At 37.1% G+C, this 27,622-nt stretch overlaps 1 protein-coding gene across 1 annotated transcript in view; it reads left to right on the forward strand.

Annotated features, from left to right (window-relative positions):
* LOC125852870 (uncharacterized) overlaps window positions 1-20,897 on the forward strand; it is a 30,660-nt gene extending 9,763 nt beyond the window's left edge. Inside the window, exons 4-10 of the mRNA XM_049532574.1 lie at window positions 12,058-12,120; window positions 14,235-14,352; window positions 14,447-14,577; window positions 14,662-14,757; window positions 16,177-16,300; window positions 18,185-18,252; window positions 19,995-20,897. Coding sequence (XP_049388531.1) covers window positions 12,058-12,120; window positions 14,235-14,352; window positions 14,447-14,577; window positions 14,662-14,757; window positions 16,177-16,300; window positions 18,185-18,252; window positions 19,995-20,897 — 1,503 coding nt within the window. The remainder of the gene's footprint in view (window positions 1-12,057; window positions 12,121-14,234; window positions 14,353-14,446; window positions 14,578-14,661; window positions 14,758-16,176; window positions 16,301-18,184; window positions 18,253-19,994) is intronic.
* The last annotated feature ends 6,725 nt before the right edge of the window (window positions 20,898-27,622 follow it).

Genomic DNA, 27,622 nt, shown 5'->3' on the forward strand with positions numbered 1-27,622 from the left:
ATGATTCTAAGTATGATTTTTTCCCTTCTTTTTGGTGTAAAACAACAAACTTAAAGGCATGAAGCGGTAATATAACTTTTGCATCTGCTGACTTATCCCACACTTCATGTTGACCTTGTGGATGTGATAGGGGTATGCAATTAGTTTTAGTTATGTAGTTGTTTGAACTCTCCGGTGTTGTTTCAATGGTGGAACACGACGATTTGTACATCCTCGGAGACGGACAAAGCTACAACAACATGGATCAGGATAGTAGGTTTGCCCCTTCACTTTTGGTCCCAAAGAATTTTCAAAGCCATTGGTAATTTTTGTGGAGGCTGGATCGAAATATAGGAGGAAACAGAGCTACGAAATCACCTTAAATGGGTGCGAATCAAGGTTGAAGGAGACGTCACCAAAATACCTAAAGTGGTCACAATCGACGATGACAACTTCCAATATTCTATGCAAGTTTGGATTGAAAGTCCGGCAAGGGTTCTCGCCGGAGAAAGACGGATTCAAAAAACCCCTCTAAAGGTGGATATTACCCTACGGTTCAAAGACCCTATTCCGAAAAGCTGCAAGGTGTACAGTACTATGTCCAGTGATAAGTCAGTCATAACTGGTCAATCACGTGCCAATGCTGAAACATGCGCGGAGGGTTTGAAGTCTCCAAATATAACTATGGGCCAAGACCCAACAACAAACTTGGGCCTCAATTATATAGGTGGACTTGATAAAATAACCCAAACTAAGGGGAAAGCACATGTAGGGCATGTGAGTTTAAATGAAAGGGCAACAGAGGGCCTAATCAATCTTAAAGACTCTGGCCACATAGTTTCTCAAAGCTTTTAGCTCTTGGGAAGCGACTTCAATGGAGAATAAGACTGAATCAACATCAAATCCCAAACTAAGTGCGATATGCAACAGAAGGCAATGATCCAAAACAAATTCGACAAAAATCTAGAGAAGCAATTACAAGAGACTAGGGTAAGTTCGAAGCCGCCGGAAAATGGGAATGCTGAACAGAGTATGCAAATACATCAAATTCACGATGTTGAACCAGTGTCTACCAATATGCCCGAGAATCGACAGGATGAAGAGAGTGAGGCATCACAATGGGTCAACAAGCATATCCTAGAATTGAGTGCTGCATACGGGGTTGCTTTTGAAGGATTTAGGGAAGAAACACATGCCCTATTGATGAGATTAGACGAGAGAAAGGCAACACTGGAGGATGAAAATTCTAATAATTCAAATATCACACCCAGAAAAGGGGAATTGGAAAAAATGAGCTTAAAACTTGCAATCTTGTCTGAATCAGGAAGTGGAGGGTTCCAGAACAAAAGGGAGAGTCTTGAATTTGACTTGCAAATGAAGGTAAAAATACTTTCATAGAATGTAAGGGGGATTAACGATATTTCCACAAGAATTCTTGTTAATAGTGCTATGATCAAATGGAAGGCAGATGTTTACTGCCTCCAGGAAACAAAGGTGGATAAAGAAGTAGAAAGCTTTGCCATACAACTATGGTCTAGTAGGTGGATACATTGTGGATATTTGGAAGTCGATGGAACTAAAGGGGGGGGGGGGGGGGGGGGGNGGAGAGATCTTGCTTATGTGTGATAAGGGGGTGTGGAAAGGCAGCCAAGTGGAGATAGTATAATTTTCTGTCACTTTTAAATTTGAAGCAATGCAATATTCTTTTAGTTGGTTTCTCACGGGTGTGTATGCTCCTCGCATAAGAAGTGAGAAGCTGGAATGTTGGGAAGAAGTGGCAACAATAAAAGAATGTGAAGGACCTTGGGTGACCTGCAGGGACCTCAACACAGTTAGAATTATGGCAGAAAGGAGAGGGTGTAACAGAATCACTAATGTAATGGATGACTTCTCTAAGTGGATAGACGAGATGGAGCTACATGATCCTCATCTCTGTGGGGAAATTTCACTTGGTTTAGAGGACCAAACCATCACAGTGCTGCCAGATTAGATGATTCCTCTACTCAATAGAATGGGAGGAGTCTTTCTAGAATATTAAACTATTGGTTATGCCTAGAGTGACTTTGGATCTTTTTCCTATTTTGCTGCAATGTGGTGACTCGGAAGTAGATGGTTTCTGGAAACGAGTCCATAGGTGGTTGAATGATTTTGAGGTGAGGGGATGCCCTGTCTTCATACTATGCACAAAACTAAAGATGCCTAAACAAAAAATCAGTGAATGGAGTAAACTAGTTTGTGGAGAGCTGGGCACCAAGAAGAACAACCTATTAGCTGAATTGGTTGATATTGATTTGGCTCAGGATACAAGGTCTCTAAATGAAAATGTAATGATGGTTAGAGCAACAGTCTTGGTTGAACTGGAGAAGTTAGCAAAAAATGAGGAAGCTAGGTAGAGACAACAATCCAGAGCTCTTTGGCTTAAACATGGAGACAATAACACAATTTTTTTCCAGAGAATGGCAACAACACACAAAAGATATAATGCTATTGATAAACTGGTAGTCAAAGGGGAAGAAATAAATGATCTAGACCAAATCAAAGTGAGCATGATTGAGTTCTACAAGAACTTATACTCTGAATCTGAAGGTTGGAGACCAACTTTTGAGATTGCTGATCTCTTGAGGAAGATCAAGAGTGGCTACAAAGGCCATTCAGTGAAGCTGAGGTATTGGGTATTATCAAGTAGTGTGATGGTGACAAATCCCCTGACCTAGATGGCTTTACAATGGGATTCTTCAAGGAATGTTGGGGGACCTTGAAAGAGGACCTGATGCAGACGATAAATAATTTTCACCAGAATGAGTTTTTTGAGAAATCTTTCCGTGCTACTTTTGTAGCACTTATCCCCAAAAAACATGTTGCAGAAGAACTGAAAGACTTTAGACCAATAAGTCTGATTGGTGGAGTCTATAAAATCATAGCAAAGCTTATTACTGAAAGATTGAAGAAAGTTGTGGGGACTCTAGTGAATGAACATCAAATGGCTTTCTTGAAGGGCAGACAGATTATCAATGCAACTCTTCTGGCAAATGAGTTGATGGATTCAAGGGTGAAACAGAACATACCTAGAGTGTTATGCAAGCTAGAAGGCCTACAACCATGTGAATTGGGCTTTCCTCCTCAAAGTATTGAGAGACATGGGATTTGGCAACAAGTTGGTTAACTGGATCAAATTTTGTGTATCCACTGTGAAATTTTCACTTATAATCAATGGCAATCTAGAAGGTTTCTTTCAATCACAGAGATTTCCTATTCATCTTAGCAATGGAGGGATTGAACTACATGATCAGGAAAGCAAGGGAGAATGGATGGATTAGAGGTTTCTAGGCTAATAGAAACATGTACAATGCAATGGAGATATCTCATCTTTTGTATGTAGATGATTACCTAGTATTTTACGAAGCATAAGGCACACAGATCAGGCACCTAAGAGCCATACTTAACATCTTTGAGGGCATTCCAGGACTACATGTTAACTGGCAGAAAAGCTGCCTCTACCCAGTTAACAATGTGCATAACATGCAGCTTCTAGCTAAGAATCTAGGGTGTCTAGTGGCATTACTGCCAACTAAATACCTAGGAATGCCTTAACCTAGGAATGCCTTTTGGAGCAAAACACAAAGAGCTAGAAGTGTGGAGTGAGGTCCTGGAAAGAAGTGAGAGGAAGCTAGCAGGATGGAAAAGTCAAATGGGATATGGTAACCCTTAGCAAACATGGTGGACTGGGCTAAGTACACAGAATGAAAGTTTATTGAAGAAATGGTTTTGGAGATTTTGTTGTGAAGATATGGCACTATGGAGGAGATTCATCTCACAAAAATATGAGGCTCCAGAATAGCTGGATTACTGAGGAGTTGACCGGTACCTTTAGAGGCTCTGTGTGGAAAACAATTAGAAGATTGTGGGTCTCTTTCAATAACAAAATGAAGTACAAATTGGTAATGGGAAAAGACAAGTTTTTGGAATGAACTATGGATTGGGGAAGAGGATCTGAAGACTAAATTTCCGGACCTATTCATGTTGAGCTTGCAACAGATGGATAAGGTGGCACAAGTATGGAGTCCTCAAGGGTGGAACTTGATTTTTAGGAGGGCACTAAGGGGTCATTTGGTGTGAAGGATAACTTCAAATAGTCCTGGGATTAGATTATAGTGCCACTTAGTTTGTTGTTTGGTTGGCAAGTCCAGGATAACTTATGCCGGGATTAATAATCAGTACCGGGATAAGTTGTCCCTTCCCTTGGGTGGTATAGTAGTCCCGGGATAAAATGACTAAATGACAAAAATATCCCTTTAAACACTTTTTATACATTACTCATGAAGGGTATTTTTGTAAACATATATGTTCTTAAGATTTATTATTTTGAATGCAACAAACCAAACACTCAACAAACCATAACTTATCCCATCATAACTAATCCGATCATAACTTGAATTCAAACCAAACGACTCCTAAATGATTGGGAAATCAACAGAGTAGCAGACTTGCTCCATGCCCTAAATGCCTTCCGGGGACAACTTTAGGCCTTGATTTGCTAATCTGGAAGTTGCATAGGAAGGGGTCCTATACTGTGAAATCATGTTACTGAGCTTGAATTCTAGACAGACACATTTCAAATTTTATGTTAGGCAGCCTTTAGGAAACTAGTAAAATGCTCTCTGGCACATTTCTAGAGGCAGTTCTCTCTCCTCCCTCCTAGGTGGGAGAACCCTCTCTCCTCCGGCACCCTTCCGCCGGAATTCCTTCCACACACCTATTGTCTCTGGTAATCACCTCCTGTGATTACCCTTCTTTTCTTTCTACCCTCTTCCTGTGATTACCCTTTTCTTTCTACCGTCTTCCTGTGATTACCCTTCTTTTCTTTCTACCCTCTTGCTTAGTCAGGCCATGGGGGAAAATGGGATTTATTTTAATGCTGGTTTCAAGTGTTTTGATATTACCAAATGGAATGATGAAGGCGCTGTTTGGTACGAGTGGGTGGAGAGAACTCGAAGAATGATGAGTAGAACTACCGTGAGCAGTAAGGTGAATGGATCGTTTTCCTGCTAAGAGAAGCTTCCACTGATCAGAAGAAAGCCACAAGGAGATGGAGATGTACTGAAAGAAAAGAGGAATACTTCTGCGCTAGGAAACATAATGAATATGGGAGATATATGAGCATTGTAGCTATTAATGATGGGGGTAGATCTGTTACCATTATTCCAGAACCAGTCTTGAATGCTGGATGGTACGATTTAGCATTTAAGATAGAAAACTTCATTAAATGTCCTAAAAGGTTGATACCAACAAGTTTACCAAGACTTGTAAACCCCAGATACCCCTACTCAAAGGCTGTAAGGGACAACAAATGGCTATCAAAAAACCACAAGGAGACAGAGGAGACAAGCTAATCAGAAAAGCAAGAGGATGGGCTTTTGGGTAAGTGTCTTGTAGGGTATCTGGAGAAAGCCAGCAAAGAGAAACCTTCTTTGTCTGAAATCAGAAGGTGGTCATCTTATGAATGGAAGAAGGCCTTCGGAGTCAATATTTACGAGCTATACGGTGACATGTTCCCTTTTGAATTTCCCAATAAATTCATGGCGGAACAAACTCTTCAAGGTCAGTGGAAATGGAGAAACCAATGTTTCAACCTAGAATGGTGGAGCCCAGTTGTAGGCTGCATGCCGATCTCCGTGGAAGTTAACAAAACTTGGATAAAAATTATAGGGATCCCCCTACATCTGTGGTCACAACAAATATTTGAAGAAATAGGGCAACTTTGTGGTGGTTGGGTGGCAACGGAAGAGGAGATAAAGTTGAAGAACCATATGAAGTGGGCAAGAATTTTGGTTGCAAACAGTGGTAGAAATATACCGAAAGAGGTTTCGATTTTGCGTGGTGGAATCAGATACCATTTTCCGATATGGGTTGAAGGCAAAGCAAGATATGAAATCTTGCCGGATTTTTTTTTGAATCTAGCCGGAGAACAAGATAACAATTTGAAATCAGGGTATGTTATGGACCAGCAGATAATAAGGAGTAACATCTGTACTATAGTACAGAAATCCCCTTTTACTAGGGATCCTAGTACAAATAATCATGTGGGGAATGGAAAGTTGACAGCTGTGGTGGTACCCACTGAGTCATGTGAGAATCATGTGACCTCTTTAATGAAGGAATCTATTATGTGCCTTAGGTCTAGGCTAGAACAATTAAATGAAGAGTATTATGGGCCAGATCCAACAAGCCTATTTATTTTTAATAGCATATCCAATTCCACCCAGCCCAATCCAGATTGGATTCTTCAAGATAAAGAAATACAGTTCTGCCAAAAGACAATGCAGGTAGCTCACCAGAATACTTAGAAGGAGATAACAACAGCAGATTCGAGTGGTATTTTAGGTGACGTGGCTGTGCTAAATATGGGAGAATCAGAGGCGCAAGTTCCATTTGGGGAGGTGATGATTGGGAGGGAGGAAAAAGAGGTATGCAATATTGAAGACCAGAGAACTTTGACCTCTGTTGAAGAATGGGAAGTCGAAGAAGCGGAGCCACTATACATGCAACAACAACTGTTAATCACAGAAAAAGAGAAAGAAGTTTCTGCTTGGGTGAAACAGAATTTGATCAAACTGGGGAAATTGTTGGGCGTTGATTTCCAAGGTCATGAAGAGGAAGCTATGGAACTGTTACTACAGGTGGACAGTGCCAGACACCAAGAAGACACCAAGAAGACACCAAGAAGCTGTAGCTGTAAGCAAGAAGAAAAGGTTCAAAGGCTCTAATGAATTGAAAAGTTTAGTAGCTTTTGATGTGAAGTTCAAAAGTGGGGGGTGTAGAAATAAGGGGAAAACTTCCTAACTATTTCTTGATGCAATTTAAACTTGTCTCATGGAATGTAAGGGGTTTGAACAGTAGGGACAAACAGAGGGTTGTCAAGAACATTATGGGGGACTGGAAAGCTGACATTATTCGTCTTCAAGAAACCAAACTACAGGGGGATCTTACTGGGCTAGTAATGCAGATTTGGGGTGGTAGATGGATCAAAATGGCATGTTTGGAAACTAGTGGGACAAGAGGAGGGATAATGATGCTTTGGGATAGTAGAATATGGAAAGGGGAAGTTCTAGAGATCGGGACATATACCCTTACCTGTAAATTTGAATCACAGGTGCAGGACTTCTCATGCCATATAACAGGAATATATGCTCCAAATTGCTATGTGGAAAGAAGACTAGTATGGGAAGAAATTGGCTCTATCAGAGGTTTAATAGAAGGTCCATGGGCAGTTTGTGGTGTTTTTAATGAGGCTAGATATGTCTCGGAAAAGAGGAACTGTATTAGGAGAACAATAGGGATGCGAGAGTTCTCTGATTTGATCAAGGATCTAAACCTAGTTGATCTTCAACTAGAAAATGCAAAGTTCACCTGGTTCAAAGGGGATAACCACCTGATAGCTTCAAGCATTGACAGGGTCTTGGTATCTCAAGAATGGGATGATGCTTTTAGCAACTTGAAACAGTACACTATGCAGAGAATATTATCAGACCACTCTCCAATCACACTCCAAGGTGGTTCCTGGAAGAAGAGCAAGAGCTATTTTAAGTTTGAGAACTGGTGGTTAGGGACTGAAGGTTTCATTGATAGGGTAAGGACATGGTGGAACTCTTTTGATTATACTGGGAGGCCTGATTACATCTTTGCATCCAAATTAAAAGCGCTGAAACACAAACTGAAAGAGTGGAGCAGAAGTGAGCAAGGGAATCTAGGCCAACATAGAAAATCTTTACTTGAAAAGCTGGCTGCTATGGAAAACATTGCTACTGATAGAGGTCTAACTGAGTATGAGGCAACATAAAAGGCAAGGTTACTTCTGAACTTGGAGGATCTGATAAAAAATGAGGAGATCTACTGGAGGCAAAGATCAAGATCAATTTGGTTAAAGGAAGGGGATAAGAACACCAAGTTCTTTCATAAGATAGCTAATGCACACAAGAGGTACAATAGCATAGACCAACTGCTAGTCCAGGGGAATGTTGTCCAAGAACCAAAAAGAATCCAAGGGGAAATAGTGGAGTTCTATCAGAAGCTTTATACAGAGGAGTTGCAGTGGAGACCTGCCAACAATTTTTTAAATTGCCCAAGGTTGACAATGGAGGAAAAGGAGGATCTTGAAAGAAGCTTTGATGAGGAAGAAGTTCTAAGGTGTTTAAAGTAGTGTGCAACTGATAAAGCACCAGGACCAAATGGCTTTACTATGGGGTTTTATATCAAATGCTGGGAGGTGGTGAAAAGTGACATAATGGAGACTTTTCAACACTTCCATGAACAAGGGAGGTTTGAAAGAAGTCTGAATTCTACATTCATAGCCCTAATCCCAAAGAAGAAAGGTGCAAAAGAATTGAGGGATTTTAGACCTATTAGCTTGATAGGTAGTATGTATAAGATCTTCTCAAAAGTGCTTACTGAAAGGTTGAAAAAAGTGATGTCCAAGCTTGTCGATTCACAACAATTAGCTTTTATTAAAGGGAGACAGATAATGGATGCCGTCCTCATAGCTAATGAAGTTGTAGATTCTAGGTTGGTCTAAGAAGAAACAAAAATTCTATGCAAATTAGACATTGAGAAAGCATATGACCATGTCAATTGGGACTTTCTTAGGGGTATGCTAGAGAAGATGGGATTTGGTCACAAATGGCGAGTGCGTTAAATTTTGCATATCTTCAGCGAACTTCTCAGTATTGGTAAATGGCTCTCCAACAGGATTTTTTAGGTCACAGAGAGGTCTTAGGCAGGGTGATCCCCTATCACCCTTCCTTTTCATACTAGTCATGGAGGGACTCAACAATATGATCCAGAATGCATGCAATGAAGGATGGTTGAGAGGTTTTGAAGTTGCTAGAGTTGGAAGGGAAAGTCTAGAGATCACTCATTTACTATATGCAGATGACACCCTAATTTTTTGTGATGCTGAGGAAGACCACCTTAAAATACTGAGGCTGATTCTAGTTATTTTTGAAGCTATGTCTGGGCTACATGTCAACTGGAGGAAAAGCTTCTTGTATCCGGTAAATGAAGTACCAAACATGGAAATTTTGAAGTCAATATTGGGAGGTGAAGTGGGTGTCCTCCCAACCACATACTTGGGTATGCCTTTGGGGGCAAAATCCAACTCTATGGAAATCTGGGATGGGGTGATTGAGAAGTGTGAGAAGAAGCTAGCAAGGTGGAAGTCTCAGTACCTTTCACTAGGGGGAAGACTAAATTTGATTAATTCTGTGCTTGATGCACTTCCAACATATATAATGTCATTATTTCCTATCCTACCGGGAATCATCAATAGGTTGGATAGCATCAGGAGAAAATTTTTATGGCAAGGGAACAAGGAAAGGAGAGGATATGACTTAGCACTTTCACTAGGGGGAAGACTAACTTTGATTAATTCTGTGCTTGATGCACTTCCAACATATATAATGTCATTATTTCCTATCCCACCGGGAATCATCAATAGGTTGGACAGCATCAGGAGAAAATTTTTATGGCAAGGGAACAAGGAAAGGAGAGGATATGACTTAGCCAGATGGAAAACTGTGACCACTGAAAAGAGAGTTGGGGGTCAAGAACATGAAGAACCAAAGTAAAGCTTTGAGGATGAAGTGGCTTTGGAAGTACTCAAATGATAATCAGAATCTGTGGAGATCAGTCATAAAGGCAAAATATGAAGAGAGTGATAGTTGGATGACAAAGGAGGTTACCACCCCTTATGGTGTTAGCTTATGGAAATCCATTAGAGAACTTTGGAATGAATTCAAACCTAACACCAAGATCAAAGTGGTAGATGGCATAAAAACTAGGTTTTGGAAGGATGATTTGGCATGCAGAAGGAAATATGGAGACTCTCTTCCCTGACATCCACAATTTAGTTCTTCAGCAACAAAGTACTATAGCTGACTTATGGACTCCTCAAGGGTGGAATTGTGTTTAGAAGACACCTCAATGACTGGGAAATTCCAAGAGTAACAGAATATTTTAGATGCATTGATCAATTTAGTGGTCTGGAAATGGGGCGAGACAGATTGCAGTGGTTGGGAAACAGTAAAGGGATTTTTAAAGTAGGTGCAGTGTACAAGAAGTTGAATCATCCAAATCTGCAGATACTCAAGTGGCCCTGGAAACATATATGGAAAGCCAAGATCCCCTACAAGGTGTCTTGCTTTGTGTGGTTATTGGCTAAAGAAGCAGTATTAACACAGGAGAATTTAATGAAGAGGGGAATTACACTTTGCTCTAGATGTTTTTTCTGTGGGAAAACTGCAGAAACAGTCAATCATTTGTTTATCCAATGCGAAGTCACTGGCCAGTTGTGGAGTCTGTTCCTGAGACGTAAAAACATCTCCTGGTCCATGCCTGGGAGAATTTCAGAGGCTCTATTTAGCTGGGAAGAAGCAGGGACACAAGCAAAAAACAGAAGTAACTGGAGAACTGTCCCTGCCACTATTTGGTGGACAATATGGAAAGAGAGGAACCTTAGAGTTTTTGAGAATAGGGAGAGTAGTATGCAACAAGTTAAACTGAATTGCATTTTGACTCAGTGTTTTTGGTGTAATCAAATTTACTCTAATGATACCGTCTCTATCATTGATGTCTTAGACTCATTATAGGGATAGGTCGGTATTATTAGAGTTTCCTTATGTAAATACGGGTTTCAGTACAACCTATGTACTGTTCTGCAGAAATAGAAACAATTACCATTTTCAAAAAAAATTCTAGACAGACAATGACAACAAAATGGCCATGGAAATTAGTTTGGAAAGTTAAAATACCACATAAAGTCTCATGCTTCATCTGGTTGTTGATCAGGAGAGCCTGTTTAACCCATGAAGTAGTATCCAGATTTGTTTAAGGTGTTTTATGTGTGAGCAAGAGGCAGAGATAAATAGTCATTGATTCATGCATTGCAAAACAACTGCAAATCTGTGGAACATGTTCTTCTGTATCCTTGGGATAAGCTGGGTAATGCCAAGGACCTCATTCGATATGCTGTAAAGTTGAGGAGGAGTGGGGAGAAGAGGATCACAAGAAGATTGGTGGAGAAGTATCCCAGCTAGAGTTTGGTAGGCATTATGGAAAGAAAGAAACGAAAGAAGCCATGAGGGGAAAGCTAGCAGTCTTCAGAAGATCAAGATGAAGAGTTTTTGTATTTTTGGTGTAAACAAGATATAGTGGGGGAGATAGATAGCTTAGTTGATTTCATAGGACAATTGTAAAGTTTCTATCTAGACTTTGGTCTGAAGTATATTTTTTTTTTGATGAAGTAGATTTATTTCAAGGCATCAAGAAGATGCAAGCTTTACAAGGATAGATCAGTTAAGCTCACAAAAAAAGGATTTGTAGCCTCTTTCTAAGCTATAGAGCTAACAAAATCCAAGAAGAGTTCTAAATTATTTACAGGGGTTAGTTTGGACCAACTAAAAAGGCTAACTAGACATCTGCCTCGCAAAAGATTTCTAGAAGTTGAAATTCCATCAAAACATCTTTGGTCTGAAGTATATCCTCTAGGGTCCCATTTAGCTTTTACCTAATGGGCCTTTTGGTGTGAATATACAATTACCATTATCAAAAAAATCCCTAATAGAGTTCATCATAACAAAATTGCAATTATGTAGCAGAGTACAGAAGAAGATGATATTGATGCGAGTGACGAATTAACAAGACTGATATTTAATGAGTATCAGAATCTTTTCAAGAGGTCTCTTGCAAAATATATGTAATATGATGTGGAATGTAGAAACTGATTTATTGACTGTGTTCATCATTTTTCGCACGATTGTACTTATTATTCTCATCTTTTAAGAGGGTTTAAGACTGTTCATAATATTTTATGGATGTCCAAATTTTGGTGAGAACAGAATGTGAGCTTATAGTCCGTGAAGATTGATAGATATTTGTGTGTCGCCTTCTCTTTCTCTTTAATTGTAGTGTCGACTTATTATATTTCCTTCTTCCCGTAAGTTTCTACGACTTGCACAAGTATATTTGCCAATTTGGTGATGAATTTCTAATATTTTTTTTTGTGATGTGTGTGTATCTATGCCTCAGACAGAATCTCATTATGCAATTGGTGTGAAGATATTGAATCAACTCGTGTCAGAGATAAATCAGGTTAGTCTTTCAGAAGGCTTATATTTCTTAATATGACTTTGACTGGCTGATGTCATATTCCTGTCAAAACCATGTAGATGAAATTTTAGAAGGGTATACCATGAATTAGTCGAGATGCACGAAAGCTGGCCCGAATTCCACGGTTATCAAAAAAAAGAAAGAAAGGGAAACTAGCAAAGGAGATACCATGTGATATTTCAACTGCTATAGTTGTGAGCTTTTAAATATATGTTGGTGCTGAATGACATATCCTAAATCTCCTAATGGGTTTTCTATTTCTGGGGCATTACAGTCTATGCACATAAAAAGTATTCGTTATCTAGCAACCCTTTTAAAGTGATTTATCAGCAGTCTCCTAATATGCGAAAGTCCCAAGATTTTGACATTGATATAGTATTGTTTTTCTTCCCCCTTTGCTGTCAAACTACTTGATTATATCCTATTAACTCTACCTTTTAGTCCAACTCCTGGTTTACTTCAGGAAACTCTTGAGATCATTATATTGGAATTTAGTTTAGGCCTCATTTGTTTTCATTAAGATTAAGACATTTGAATCTGAATAAGCATCTGAATATTAAGATGTGCATTAAGATCTAGATGTTTAGATCTGAATACACATCTGAATATTAAGATGTGGCCTCTAGATCTGGACACCGAATGATTAAAGACTACTTGTTTTCAATATATGAATGTGCATATGAAATTAAATATCATACCAATAAAATATTTTAAATTCTGTATTGATACTAGTCGAAAAATAATAAAATAGGTTTCACATCATCAATGTCTACATATATTTTAGCTCATCAGAAAAATAAAAAAAAATATTTTTTTCCAGATGATCTTAATTCAATTCTCTAACTTGTGAAGTTCATCATCTATGTTTTTTTTGTAGCCATCACTTTAAACACTTTCAATATACTAACATAGGTACTATATAATAATTCTTTCCATCCATGTCAATCTAATTTTTCTGTAGATTCTTCTAAGCTATAGCACTATATTTTTTAATCAATAACTCCAAAGTAGTATTCATTTCCTTATCAATTTTCAATTGAGACGAAGATATCTTTTTATTTTCCCCATAACTTTTCTTCAGCCGAAACTGAAGATTGGGATGGAGAATTATTAAGAGCTCCATCATTTTTGTCACCAACTAGATCTTACTCTATCAGGTGTATCTACATCTATAGTAGTAGATACATAAGAGACGCTAAGGATGGGGATAGATATAACTTGGACTCCAACCATGAACTCCTATTGCAGTATAACATTCAATTTTTTTTGTACATAAATCTAGAAAGAGTAGAGGTGAAGTCTTTGCTTTTGGTGATCAGAGTGTATCAATAAATTAATGGCCTAAAACAAAATTATAATAAGAGACCTCAAATATGTATACATAGTTGTTTTAATTATGACTATGATTTTTTCACTCGGAAACCTTGAGTTCTTGATAAACATCAATATACCCAAAAATATTATTGTAACAAGAGGTCTTGACAAAAATCAATACACCCTAAAAATATTGTTAATAAAAGAAAATACTTGTTAAGATTATGAAAACTTACTAGTTCAAGAGGAAAAATTTGGTATTTGATTGAGAAAATAGAGGAAGAAAGTTCGTAAAGAGAGCAAGTTGCGCAAAAGAGAGAAGACAACATGATTTTTTTTAATAGCGTATTAATAAGTCTGAACGTTGTTAAGACTCTCCTACAGATCTAATTCATTCAGATCTTTTCAAACCCATTCAGAGTTTTAAAAAAAAAGAAACAAATGGACTTAATGGACTGAATCTGAATGATTAAGATTCAGACTTAAAAACCAAACGCAGTTAATGGGCCGAATCTGAATGATTAAGATTCATACCTTCATTAAGTACAAACAAATGAGGCCTTAGTATAATGAGTTGAAGAGAGAATTATCAGCTGAATCTTATGTTGCTAATTGTTGCAATTATATAGCTAGGTACTTTTTCTTCTGATTTCTAGTATTCTGATATGGACTTAATAAATGGGTAGATTTAAGTCTTTAACCTCTTTATTCTTTGAATCAGCCAGTTCATACAGCTAATAAACTTGTGTGGTTATACATTTTCTTGATCGCAAAATATCCAGCCCAATCCTGGATTGCCATCAGCACAGCATCGTAGGGTGGCTTGCTCCTTCAGAGATCAATCGCTTCTTCAAGTATTCCAAGTATCCTTGACATCAATGGTCCAACTGAAAAATGATGGTAATACTCCATCAGATACAATCATAATTGTGATATTTGACATTGTTATGTGCAATTTGTTATCTTACCGTTGTTGCTTGTTCTTAATATGCAGAAACAATTTCTAAGAATGCGGCTTGCAGCAAACTACATGAACTGGCGCTTGCTCTGTCCCTGAAATGTTTATCATTCGACTTTATGGGAACGACGGTTGATGAAAGTTCGGATGATTTTAACACTATTCAGGTGGTTTTATCTTCTATAACATATATTTATCAAGTTGTCTAACATACCTGCAAATATCATGTTGCTCACTTAACATTGTTGCAGATCCCATCTTCATGGAAGCAAGTCCTGGAGGATCAATCGACGGTGCAGATTTTTTTTGACTATTATGAGATCAATAAACCTAGCATATCGAAGGAGGTCAGTATCATACTGTTTCTGGTGCCTTCAAGTGAATTTTTTGCTTCGTTGTTGTCACACATATTTAACTTTGCTCTGAAACCATGATAAGTTATATTGTTACCATTTCTCTAGTTGCTGACTTATCATGGTTTACATGATCATGTTAAGTTTTGTTTGATTGTTAAGAACATTTAAAATGCGTGAACACTAGGAAGTGACAAATGAGCGGGTTGAGTCGAATACGAGTAAATTTGAATACCCATATTATAGTAGGATCCTGTTAAAAACTTTGATAGCAAAATCTTTTATCCCACTCCTCACCCCCACCCCCACCCCCACAAAAAAAAAAATTACAACTTCTTTAACCCCCCAAAAATGTAAAAAAAATTAATTTGTTTTTATAAAAGAAATCTTTAACTTTTTTTACCACCCCACCCCCCTACAACCCCCCTCCCAAAAAAGAATTAATTTGTTTATTAAAAAAAATCATTTTTTTTTTCATGATCCCATGCACCCCATCCCCCTACCCGATCACCTACACCCCAAAAAAGATATTAATGCCACTTTTCTTTCTTTTATGAATGAGCCTCTTTTATCCATTTTACTCCCATTAAACTACTCACTTTTAAATGAGTAATATGAGTTTTATTCATTTTTTACCCATCTTAAATGAGTTGGGTACCCAACCCATTTAAGATGGGTTAATTTGAAGGTACCCATATAAATTACCCATTTTGCCACCTCTAGAGTGGTGTTTTTATCAAATTTTATGTTTTGGATTGCTATGTTTCTGTGATAAATCTGTAAATACACGAGCTATTATATTCATTGATTTATGCTTAGAATTAATAGTTACTGTTATTGTTTGCTCTCTCTCTCCCTCTACCTTACACAGTCACACTCATGTGAGGAAATTAGAGCTTTGATGCTTAGCAGGTGATTAGCTTCTATTTCCATAGCTTTGTGAGAATGATGAGACTTGAATTTTTTCAGAAGGAGCTAATTTTGTCACTCTGCTGTAAGACTGTGCATGTCCCTTTGCAGTAACCGCTGGTTCTTTTGCATTCTTCTGGAAACGTGTAAATGCAGTAGTGGTGTAGCCATTGTTGTTATGTTAAGCTGTTTAGTGTTTAAGCAAATTATCATTTTCATCCTTACAATGATTGTTGAACTGTTCTGGAAATCATTCCTTTGATCAATACAAAGAGAAAATGGGTTTGCTAAGAATCTCACTAGTTCATAGGCTTGAAATTAACTGTATTCATGTCTCACCTTTTTTCTTGTCATGGGTTACTACTTAACTCATGTCACTAAAGGTTTGAACAATTTAATTGATTTACTAAACTGTTGTCAAGAATGCTCTTTTCAGTCCTCAATTCAGGTTCCCATACTTGAAGCAGTAAATTGACTACTGTAACAAGCTTAATTTTGTCTCAGGCTTTAGAATGTTTAGTCCGGCTGGCTTCAGTGAGGAGATCTCTGTTTTCAAATGACACTTCTAGAGTGAAATACTTGGCACACCTGATGACAGGAACCAAAGACATTATGCAAACTGGGAAAGGTGAATAGGATTATTGTATTTCAAATATGTTGGTCATCTTTATAGACATCATAATCATATCAGATAACGTTAGTTGTGTGGGATTTATTTAAATTTGAAGATCAGGATTGGCCTCATGATTTTCTGTTATTCTCTCCTGGTGTTTTATTTTATTTTTCTCTTTTCAGTTGTTTGATTATTAGACGATTTCTTTCGTAGAGTGGCATTTTATCAACTTTTATGTTTCGGATTGCTATGTTTTCTGTGATAAATCTAGTGTGATAATATCATATCCAACCCTGCTTGTCCATTGAATTTGCAGACACTTGTTCTGGTCTTGCCTGAGGATAGATACATTTGGCCTCCCCCCGGGATTAGTCGGGGCTCAAAGAGACTCGGACACCCGGTGCAAATCAAAAAAAAAAAGATAGATACATTTGGCCTCCAGAAGCCTAACATAAAACATCTGTGGTGCTTATCCATCTTGAAGTCCGTTTGAGGCAATGTCTCTTTTGGAGTTAGAATCCCTATGTGTAGACGCCTAACATGTAAACATCCATCTTAGATCTTTTTGTGATAAGTAATACATAAAATTTTATTGATGATCTGGGGAAAACCCCTTTATACCAGAACCTACAAGATGAAGATATAGTTTCCAGAAAATGACGCACATCATCCATACCAGCAAGAATCTCATTGGGGCTCCAAATTTTGTTAAAAATAAAGGGAATTCCCCTTATATGTGCAAAGCGAAGTATCCCATCAAAACTTATCCTCTTTTTGCCCACAGTTCCCAAATAAGTACTGGGGGAGCCACAATCTAGATTCTGCTTTTCCTTCTTTCGTGTTGAGAGCCCAACTATGTGTCATGTCCTTCACTGCACCTCACATGTGTTATTATGCACTGTGCACTGATGGTTCACTATCCAGTTGTGGTGGACATTCCTCAATTTGTTTTTCCTTTTCAAAATAAGTTGAGGAATGTCCCCCACAACTGGTTAGTGAACCAAGAGTGCACGAGAAGGTGATTCACATCTTCTCCCAGTTGTTTATACATGTAACAGTGCCTCACATATGCAATTTTCCTTATGTTTTCTGGCTTTAACACCCCTTACGTCATTCTTGTGAATAGGCATACCTTCTTCGATGCTTCGGGATCCAAACTGATGGATATGGAAACCCCTAGTCATCTCTTTTCAACGACCTGTGATAAAAAAATTTGACCAAGAGATACCGCTCCCTTCCTTTCCACATCTGTAGGTCCTGATTTGATTGAGTAATGCTTTGCTTTTAGTGCGTATTCATCAGGCTTTGGAGTTCCCTAACCTTCCACTCTTGCAAGTTTCTCCTAAACTTATCTCTCATATTGCCTCCCTGTTTTGCTCTCAGTATACCTGATAAAAATTGTTGCTTCCTTTTGATTTGTGAAAGTCAAAAGAATTGGTGACACTTGGTGTATCTTCGCCCCACCATCTGTGCCTCCAAAAACTGACCTTGTTTAAGTATTTCCATTACCAACTGCTAATGTCTGCCGGTAAAGCTCTTAAAATGAAAGCTTATAATTAACAAGATCCATTTTAAGTATTAAAAACATTGATAAAGTAGCAGGTCTCATTTTTAATGCAATCTTGCTGCTGTATTTATCTATTACTTGTAATTATCAATGGGTGCAGCCATGCAGTACACTTACTTACGCAGATAGGTCTTTTGAGTTTGATGACATATTTTTCCTACTTGATTTTTCTCCTATCTTTGAATATGAAGGGATGGGGGAGGGAGAAAGGAACATGAACATAAGTTGATTCCTTCTGATTTAGCAAGCAGATGGTGGTTTAGAGTGTTACATTTGCTATGTTCTGTCATAGGATGTAATGAAATGAATCCCCATCCCCCTCCTTGGAACAGGTCTGGCTTGTCATGATAATTATCATGAGTTCTGTCGGCTTCTTGGACGTTTTAAAGTCAATTATCAGGTATGAAGCCTTTCCCCCCTTACCTTTTTTCTTCTTGATAGTATGAAAAGGTAGTGTTACGCATCGATGTTGATTTAAATTCTTTTTGTGAGGATTCGTATAAGCTGACATAAGGTGTTATTTTTGGTGTCCATATTAACTTTAAAATAATGTATGTATAACTCTAAGATTGTGTTTTCTCGGTTTTCTCCTTATTGCATTCTTAACTCAGATAGCATTGTGAAATTTTATCTTGTAGATTTTGGAATTTCCTTTGCATATATCCATGTTTGCTTAGATTTGTGATTAAGAGAAGCGAGGAAATTTTCCTTAGGTTAATATTTTAAAGCCAGGAACTACCTACATTCATCAAAAGGGATTCAATCGAATTCAGTTCATCGAAAACTTTTACTATTTATATTTGTACTTGAACGCTTTTTAAAGGTCTACCTATAATACATGTCGAATCCACTTGACAATGCAATGATGTTAGAGTAGTGGTCAAATAGGTTAAGATCAAAAGGTCGCATATTTCTAGATTTTGATTTGCACCACATGTTTTATTTTTATATGGAAGCCTCCAAAACACTTTTGTTCGTTTTAAAGAAAGGGGTTAGACTTTGTACTCCTCACTCCCATTGTTGCATCTCTACTCTCTCACCTCCTTTTCTGCGTTACTACCCGCAATTGCTCCTTGGCTCCTCCTCCAAATTTGGCCAGTCAGGTGCCAGCACACTTCATCAGTCCAATGTTTCACTGAATAAGTAACACAACCTATGTGTTAAAGAAAAGCCCTTTGTTATATACGTCAATAATGCGAACTGCCATGGCAAAGGAGGTATTTCATTGTGGCGTCTTATCATCAATGGTGGATCCAAGATTTTCGGCTTATGGGTGCTCACTTCTTTTAATATAAAATTACTATTAATTATATAGTATAAATGCATAATTATTTAAATGCAGTATTTAAAACATTAATGAGAAAAAATAAGATTAATACTACCGTTACAAAAACAAAAAAAATACCAATTTTTGAGGGGAAAAAAATTAGCTTAAAGGATTTCTTGACCAAATAGCCAAAATTTCTCAAGAAAAAAATAAGAAAATTTATTGGACATGACTTTTTAATTTTGTCATGTCACGAGAAACTTATCAAACGTAAAAGAAACTAAGACTAAAAGTTAAGTATATAAAGAAATAAAAAAAGAGAAGGAACATGTGAGAGTTTATATTGGAGGGGAAGAGGACAAATAGAAAATGTGTAAATAATTGTTATTAGTGAGAATCAAACCCCTGACCTCCCTAAAGACATGGCCTTCATATCAGTCACTAGACCAAAGCACCCATTTGAAGATTTGTTCACTGGGTGCTGAACATTTAATATACTCAAAGTTTGAAGAAATTACTATATATATAAACAATTTTACGTCGAGATTAATGGGTGCTTGAGCATCTGGAAGAATGAATGTGGGTCCTCCCCTACTTCCTATTTGAATGAAGCAGAAACTACTTGTATTTGAATGCGAGTTGATAAAGTGATCAGAATTTTTCAATGGGCAATGGATACGAATCCTGGTGGCTAAGGGATAATTATCAAGGCCTTGGAAAAATCTAATAAAACGAAAGTTTGTAGCTACTCTGCTAGACATCCAATTTCTTGTTCATCATTGGTAGTCAGTAGTTTAATCCTTACATAAATGAATAACATAACAAATGTTGTAAGAGTTAACTGGTCGAAAAGTTTCCTCTTCCCAATTAATCAGGTAGACAATCTACAAAGTCTAGCTGAGAATCTAGGATGTCAGATAGCCTCTCTTCCCACGAAGTACCTGGGTTTGCCTCTGGGGGCCAAAAACAAGGAGTTGGAGGTATGGAATGAGGTGATGGAGAGATGTGAGAAAAGACTCTCAAGATGGCAAAGTCAGTACCTATCACTAGGGGGTAGGTTGACTCTCATCAAGTCAGTTTTAGATGGGTTACCTACCTACATGATGAGTCTATTTCCAATACCCAAGAGCATTGTGAAGAAAATCAATAGAATGAGAAGATCCTTCATTTGGAAAGGGAACAAAGAAAAGAAAGGCTACAACCTGGTGAAATTGGAGACACTCACTTTGAGCAGAAAACAAGGTTGCCTTGGCATGAGAAATCTTAGCATCCAGAATAATTGCTTGCTACAAAAATGGCTATGGAGATTTTGTACTGAAGATGGAGCCCTATGGAGAAGATTCATAGCAGGGAAATATGGCTTGTTTAGCCAATGGACTACTGCGGAGGTGATGGGGTCGTTTGGATGTTGTGTGTGGAAGACCATCAGAAGGTTGTGGCCAAAGTTCAATAACAATATTTATATTAGTGTGGGCAATGGTCTGAAAACAGATTTCTGGAATGAAATCTGGAAAGGGGATGATAGCCTGAGGAACTTCTTCCCAAACTTCTACACCTTGAGCTTACAAAGATCTGCTACTGTTGCTCAAGTATGGAGCCAACAAGGGTGGAACTTAGTGTTCAGGAGGGCTTGGAATGACTGGGAAATTGAGGATGTGGCCAGGCTACTAGAGGTGCTAAACACCCCTCCAACCATATCTCAAAGAAAGGATAAACCAATTTGGAAGTTACATAGCAAAGGAATGTTCACAGTCAAAAATCCTACTATTGGAGGATAAATGTCAACCAGTCAGTGACTAAAAAATGGCCTTGGAAGCTAGTGTGGAAGACAAGAAGCCATTAAAAGTAGCATGTTTTGTCTGGTTGGTTATAAGAAAAACTTGCTGTACACATGAGGCATTACAAAAAAGAGGGATGCAGTTTTGCTCAAGATGCTTTATGTGTGAGCAGAAAGCAGAAGTAAATAATCATTTGTTCATTCACTGTAAAGCAACTTCAAAATTGTGGAATATGTTTGTGTATACTAGGGGTTAGCTGGGTGATGCCAAAGACAACCATGGAGCTCCTTAATAGCTGGACAAGAATTGGCAACAGAGGGAAAAGTGAAGACTGGTGGAAGACTATTCCAACCTATATATGGTGGACTCTATGGAAAGAAAGGAATGCTAGGTGTTTTGAAGGACAAAATGATAGTTTTCAGAAGATAGAAATGAAATGCTTAAGTTTTTTATTTTTTTGGTGTAAGCAAGAGTTGGTAGGGGAAAGCATAGAGATGATCGATTTTAAAGGAAACTTGTAATTCTGTATGGCTTTTTGAGGGTGTGCCCACCATCCTGTGGGATGTAAGTTTCCAATTCATCATCCACAAAAAAAAAATGTTGTAAGAGTTGAAATGGGAAAAAGTATTTGGTATGAGCTAAATGGCTGTGAAAACCCAAGATGTTAACTCGGGTTAGGGCAATGTGAGGGGACTCTGAACACTTCCTGTTCACGATGAGGTTATAACAGGGATCATCTCTTAGCCCGTTTCTTTTTTCCTTAGTGATGGATGAATTGACACGCCATATTCAAAGAGAGGTGCCATGATGTATGTTATTTGCAGATGACATAGTATTGATTGACGAGACGAGCGGTGGAGTCAACGACATGTTGTAGTGTCTAAAAGTTTCTGGTTAAGAGGGACTAAAATTGAGTACATGATAAGAATGGGGTTACTTGAAAGAAACAAGAAAACAATGTGGAAGTGAAAATACAAAGATCAAAGATGGAATTTAACTATAGATTAATTGCTAAGAACCTTAATTGATCTTAGTTTTCAAATTTAGTGGATTAAAATTAGTCATGATACGAATAGATTCAATTCAAGAACATCGATCAAAAGGTGATCTAGATCCTATTTCAAAGAAATTAGAGACAATAATTAGTATAATGCGAATTACTTCCCTTAAATTAACTTTAATATAAACCAAAAATTTCAAGTTATGAATTAATGTTATCTCTTATTGAATTGTTCTTACAAGGTTATAAGACAAATTCATAGTTACCACACACAAAGGTGTAAAGAACCTCTCAAATGATATTCATAATAATGTTGTTTTTAAAAATAACAAAAACAACCCCTATATATCGGGGGGACCTATCCTAAATAGCATGGTTTTCGTTTCCTACTTTTATGAAAACAATAAAGGGCTACTTTCAAATATGCAATAAAGTAATTAATTTACGACAAATATAGCCATGTTTTATTTACATAAAAAATAGCCAAAAATCACAGTAAATAGACACTGACTATACAATATAGCTTGTCAAAAGTCATAGAAAATATATACCACTATCCAATATAACTTACCTATACATCAACTATACACTGACTATACATTATGATACACTCAAAAAGTTTAACTATACATGAAATATATACTGGCTATACATGAAGTATACAATGACGATTCAATCCTGATCAACTCAAAATCATGTCTACACAGTCCCAAAAGTTAGATATGAAATACTCTTGATGTTTTGAGTCTTTTGATTTATAATTCGTCTGAAACGATTCACCTTTTCAATAAGTCAATTTTTTTAAAAAAAGGAGAAGAGAAAGAAGATCGATGATGCGAAGACGAAGTAGAAGAAGATAATGAAGAAGAAAAGCAGCCCAACTACTGGCGAAATTGGAAAAAGAAAGAAGAAGCCATTAATGTCTGAATTGCAAGGAAGAGAAAGAACATATTTGTCTTAATTTTAGTAATTTTTGAAAGTTAGGCTAATTTGGGGGTAACACAAAGTGCCGAGTGGCCACTTTGCATAATTTGCTCGCTAATAAATACTAAAATCAAACTAGGATAACTTTAAACTAGGAAAGCTAGTAAAAATAATACCAAAATTCTTCCCAAAACTACCTACTAGAAATAAGGAAAGTAAGTGCCAAATGAGCATCATAACTGAAGCCACTTTTCAACATGTTTAGGCGTGAATTTCAGCTTGTTGTAGCCTTGATTTTCAGCCCCCCTGATTCTATGTGGGGTTGACTTTCAGTCCCCTTTTGGGGTTTATGTGGCCTAATTTTGGGCTCCATGTGGTCCTTATCTTCCTCCTATTAGACTTGTACTTGGATCATGAAATATGTGTATCATTTAGCCTATTATGTTCTTCAATTGTTGGACTCGTTCTTGGGCTCTTCTTCCACGATAAGCATCTTTTTAATTTCTCATTGAATCCCGTCAACCTTTAACAGAGGTATGCCAGCATGGGTGCTATTAGGACTTGAAGTGCAAATTCAGTGGCATAATGCATGAGGTGGGGGTGAGAGTGTAGATCGATGCACAAGTCATACCAAAGAGAGGAAACTTCAAGTATCTTGGGTCCATAATCTAGGGGTATAGGGAGATTGACGATGATGTCGCACATTGTATTGGAGTGGGGTCAGGGACAAGATGAGGGAAGCGAGACTAAATGGTTTATGCATGTGAAGTGGAGGTGCAAGAATGCGCTAGTAAGGAGGTGTGGAAGGTTGGTTGTAGCAAATTAGGTGAGGTAGAAGTAAGACAAAGAACTTAGGGGTTAGATAGGATATGACACTCGCCGAAACCATTTCCAATCGGCATAATAAGACTCACTAGAACGATTTTTCATCGGCACAATACTACTCGCTGGAACTATTTTCCATCGGCTTTGCATGATGTCACTTGCTAGTTACATTTCCCATCGGCATGATAAGAATATGAATTTCACAAATAACTCAATGGGTAATATCCACCAATAATCATCATAGAACAAAAAGAGTAGTATGAATATGTATGAGCAAATATAAATAGCATAAATTCATCTATCGATTCTACAAGCAAGGATCATGAAAGTCACAATCAAGTTCACGTAATTCACAAGTCTCAAACATATCAACAGATAATCAATTTGAGTAAATTTTTCATAGCATGGCAATGATACCCACATAAATATTTGTTATCTCATTTATACAAGACTCCGTTATTACCCATTACCCTTAATTTCTTTTAATACATTAAAACTACCACTTTTAAAGAATTAGAAATCTCTACTCGCCTTAAATTGAAGCTCAAGTGTCAAATTATGAACTTGCCCTTCTGTAATGCTTTCGAATGATCAAAATTTGTCAAATACATAATTCTCACAAGGATACGAATCAAATGACACCCATATTTCTATATTTATTTTTGACTCGAAAATCATGTTAAATAGTTACCTTGAGTCCTTCGAGTTTTTTTTTTCAAATTATGTTGACATACAATGAATTGAACTAACACATCAAAATTCAGCTGAAGCTAGTCGTTATTCGACCCCCAAATCAAGATTCTTACTTTAAGAACCTTAGGGTTATAGTTTCTCAATTCTCAAAATTTCCCCATGTTTCTACTGCAAAAATCGCCCATAATCATGAAATAATCTCAAAGAAAAGTTTAGGATCATTACGTTGATGCTTTGGGAAGAAAATTCTTATTTTTCTCCTTTTCTTTTCTTCTAATGCATTACTCTTTTCTGTTCGTGTGATTGCTTTTGCGTTTTTTAATTTTTGCAGCACGTTGCTAGATCTTCTTTTCCTTATTGAATTAGGCATTTGCCCTTTTTATTTTCTTTTCTTTTGTTTTTCTTTTTTTTAAAAATATCATTGAATTCCTTTCTTTCCTATTATTTGTTAAAGACCAAATAATCCTTAATTTAATTTAGGTTATTACATTCTGGCGCACTTAAAATAACATCCGTCCTCGAATGTGGCCAAAACTTTTCCGAAGTGTCAAGATGTGAACACTCACCACGTGCATCTTACTTGTACTCTCAGGATGAACTTTTTCCTTTGAAACTCGTTCAATCATCTCGGGAATTGTGTCACCCATCTCTGCAAGTCATAAATTGCAAATAAAAGCTACGAGAATGGTTAAAATGGAAAAAATTCACAACACGACTAGGAGGGTCGTTACACCTGCGAAATGATATTTTGAAAATATAATTAAGGAAATAATAATGTGCTTTCTAACAACTTAAGATTTGTACACATTTGTACAATATTGTTAATATGCTAGCTTATTCAGATTATGTAGTGTTTCTTTGTGAGAAACTGTATAATCTTTAAACTTTGCTTATGTATTATGCAATAAAATATTTTATGACATTTTTTTAACCTATCAAATAAAAAGGGATAAAATCAATAAGTGCATACTAATTACAATAGTATAAGATAAAAACTAATAGGGTTAATTTCAGGAACCTTTGTCCAGGTTTGACTTCGTAACAATGACTTACCTTGTAGTTTACAATATTACGCTTGCCTCCCTATCTTGAATTTTTTTTTTTACAATCAATTTTATCTAAAGAAGGGCAGCCGATGCACTTATAAGCTCCCACTATGCACGAGGTCTGTGGAAGAGCCGGACCACAAGGGTCTATTGTACGCTACCGTATCTTGCATTTTTGCAAGATGTTATTTCCACAAGATGTTGTAGTGACAGTTCGAACCCGTGACCTACTCGTCAAATGAAAACAAGTTTACCAGTTACACCACCTTCAAAAAAGTTTAGAATTGGAATAATTTCCCCTTTCTGACATTATTTTTATTATAAAAGTAATTATTAGATTATGAATCTCTTTTATAAAAAAATCTTTAGAATGAAAAACTTGATTTCCCTATGTGCCAAGAATGCCTTGGCTGCTCTGCGCCTCTGCCTCTTTAGTTCTGTTTGCAAACAACAGGTTTTGCGTTCCTTTACGTTTCAATTCATCTATTCTATTTTTATTACAATTTTGTCTTTGCTATAAATCCTGTATGTGTAACATATGTGTGAATGGATGATCGATACTGGCATGCTAGTGACTTGGAACAAGTTCTGTAATTTGTTATCATTGTAACTTATTATTCCAGTTAAAAACCATTGTATCTTTGTATTTTTTATGCATAAATTTATTTACTTCTGAGATGAATAACAATTTGTTGTTTGATTAATAAAGTAACACACGTAAAATTCCAATTATTATGGCAAGAAATATTGACGATGCTTCAGATACTTGTTAAGCACTAGAGACAACAAACATAATGTTGGTTGTTGTTAGAATAGGAATAGGTTTATACAATCCCATTAGAATAGGAATAGATTTATATAATCCTATTAGAATAGAAATAGGTATATACAATTCTATTAGAAAAGGAATAGTAATAGAAATAGAAATAGGAATACTAAATAGTATCCTACTTGTTAAAGGATTGTATTCTAGGGTCTATAAATAGGGTCTCAATGTAATAATGTAAACAACAACAATTCAATAATATTCTTTTCCTATATTTCTCACATGGTATCAGAGCCTCTACGATCTTGGTAGAAAATCAAAGAGCTTCCGCTGCCGATGGGTGGCACCCATATATGCTGCCCGTCTGGCCAACGATTATGTTAGCAGTCACCGTGTATCTTTCCGATAACTATTTTCACATATCTAATTTGTGTAGCACCGTGCCATTATTTCGGTGACTACTTTCTTATATCTAATTTGTGTAGCACCGTGTCATCATTCCGGTGACTACTTTTTCATATTTAATTTGTGTAGCACCGTGCCAGTGACTACTTTTTCATATTTAATTTGTGTAGCACCATGCCATCCTTCTGGTGACTACCTTTTTTTGCATATCTTATTTGTGTAGCACCGTGCATCTTTTCGGACTACTTTTCATAATTAATTTGTGTAGTACCGTGGACTTTTTTGAACTATTTTCTCATATCTGAGTTGCATAGCATCATGTGTCTTTTCAGTGACTCCTCGGATTTGATTTGCATAGTTCCATTCGTCTTTTCGGTGACTCCTCAAATCTGATTTGCGTAGGGTTGTGCATCATTCCAACCCTACCCGTATAAATTTTACTTTTTCAGCTGGGCCGTGCCATCATTTCGACCCTACCCATATTATTTCTTTTTTTCAATGGGGTCGTTCCATCAATTCGAACTATCCTATATAATTTCTATTTTCTAGTTGGGTCATGACATCATTCCGACCCTACCCATATAATTTTATTTCTTAGATTGTGACCACTTTTAGCCATCAAATCTAATACTCCGACATATGAGCATGTTTCAGCCAGTTTTTCGGTGACTTGTTTAATATCGACTCGTCTATTGATTCCAACATGATCCATATACTTTATACTAGATTTTGAGCACTTGCAACGACCATTGCATTGTGAAGAAGTATATATGGAGCAACCACCTAATTTTGTTGCTCAAGGGGAGTTTAGTAGCCTTGTATGTTGATTACATAAGTCACTCTATGGTTTGAAACAGTCTTTGCAAGCTTGGTTTGGGAAGTTCCAACACTGTAATTTTATCACTCTGTATTTTATCGGCATTATGCATCAAATTCAGTATTTCATGAGAATACCAAGCACATTGAGATTGATTGTCAATTTTGTGAAGTCGAGTGATCAACTTGCAGATATCTCACCAAGCCCCTCATCGGTCCTCGTGTTAATTACATTTGTAACAAGCTAGGT

Source organism: Solanum stenotomum, chromosome 1 (genome assembly GCF_019186545.1).
Source record: "Solanum stenotomum isolate F172 chromosome 1, ASM1918654v1, whole genome shotgun sequence".
Taxonomy (NCBI): Eukaryota; Viridiplantae; Streptophyta; class Magnoliopsida; order Solanales; family Solanaceae; genus Solanum; species Solanum stenotomum.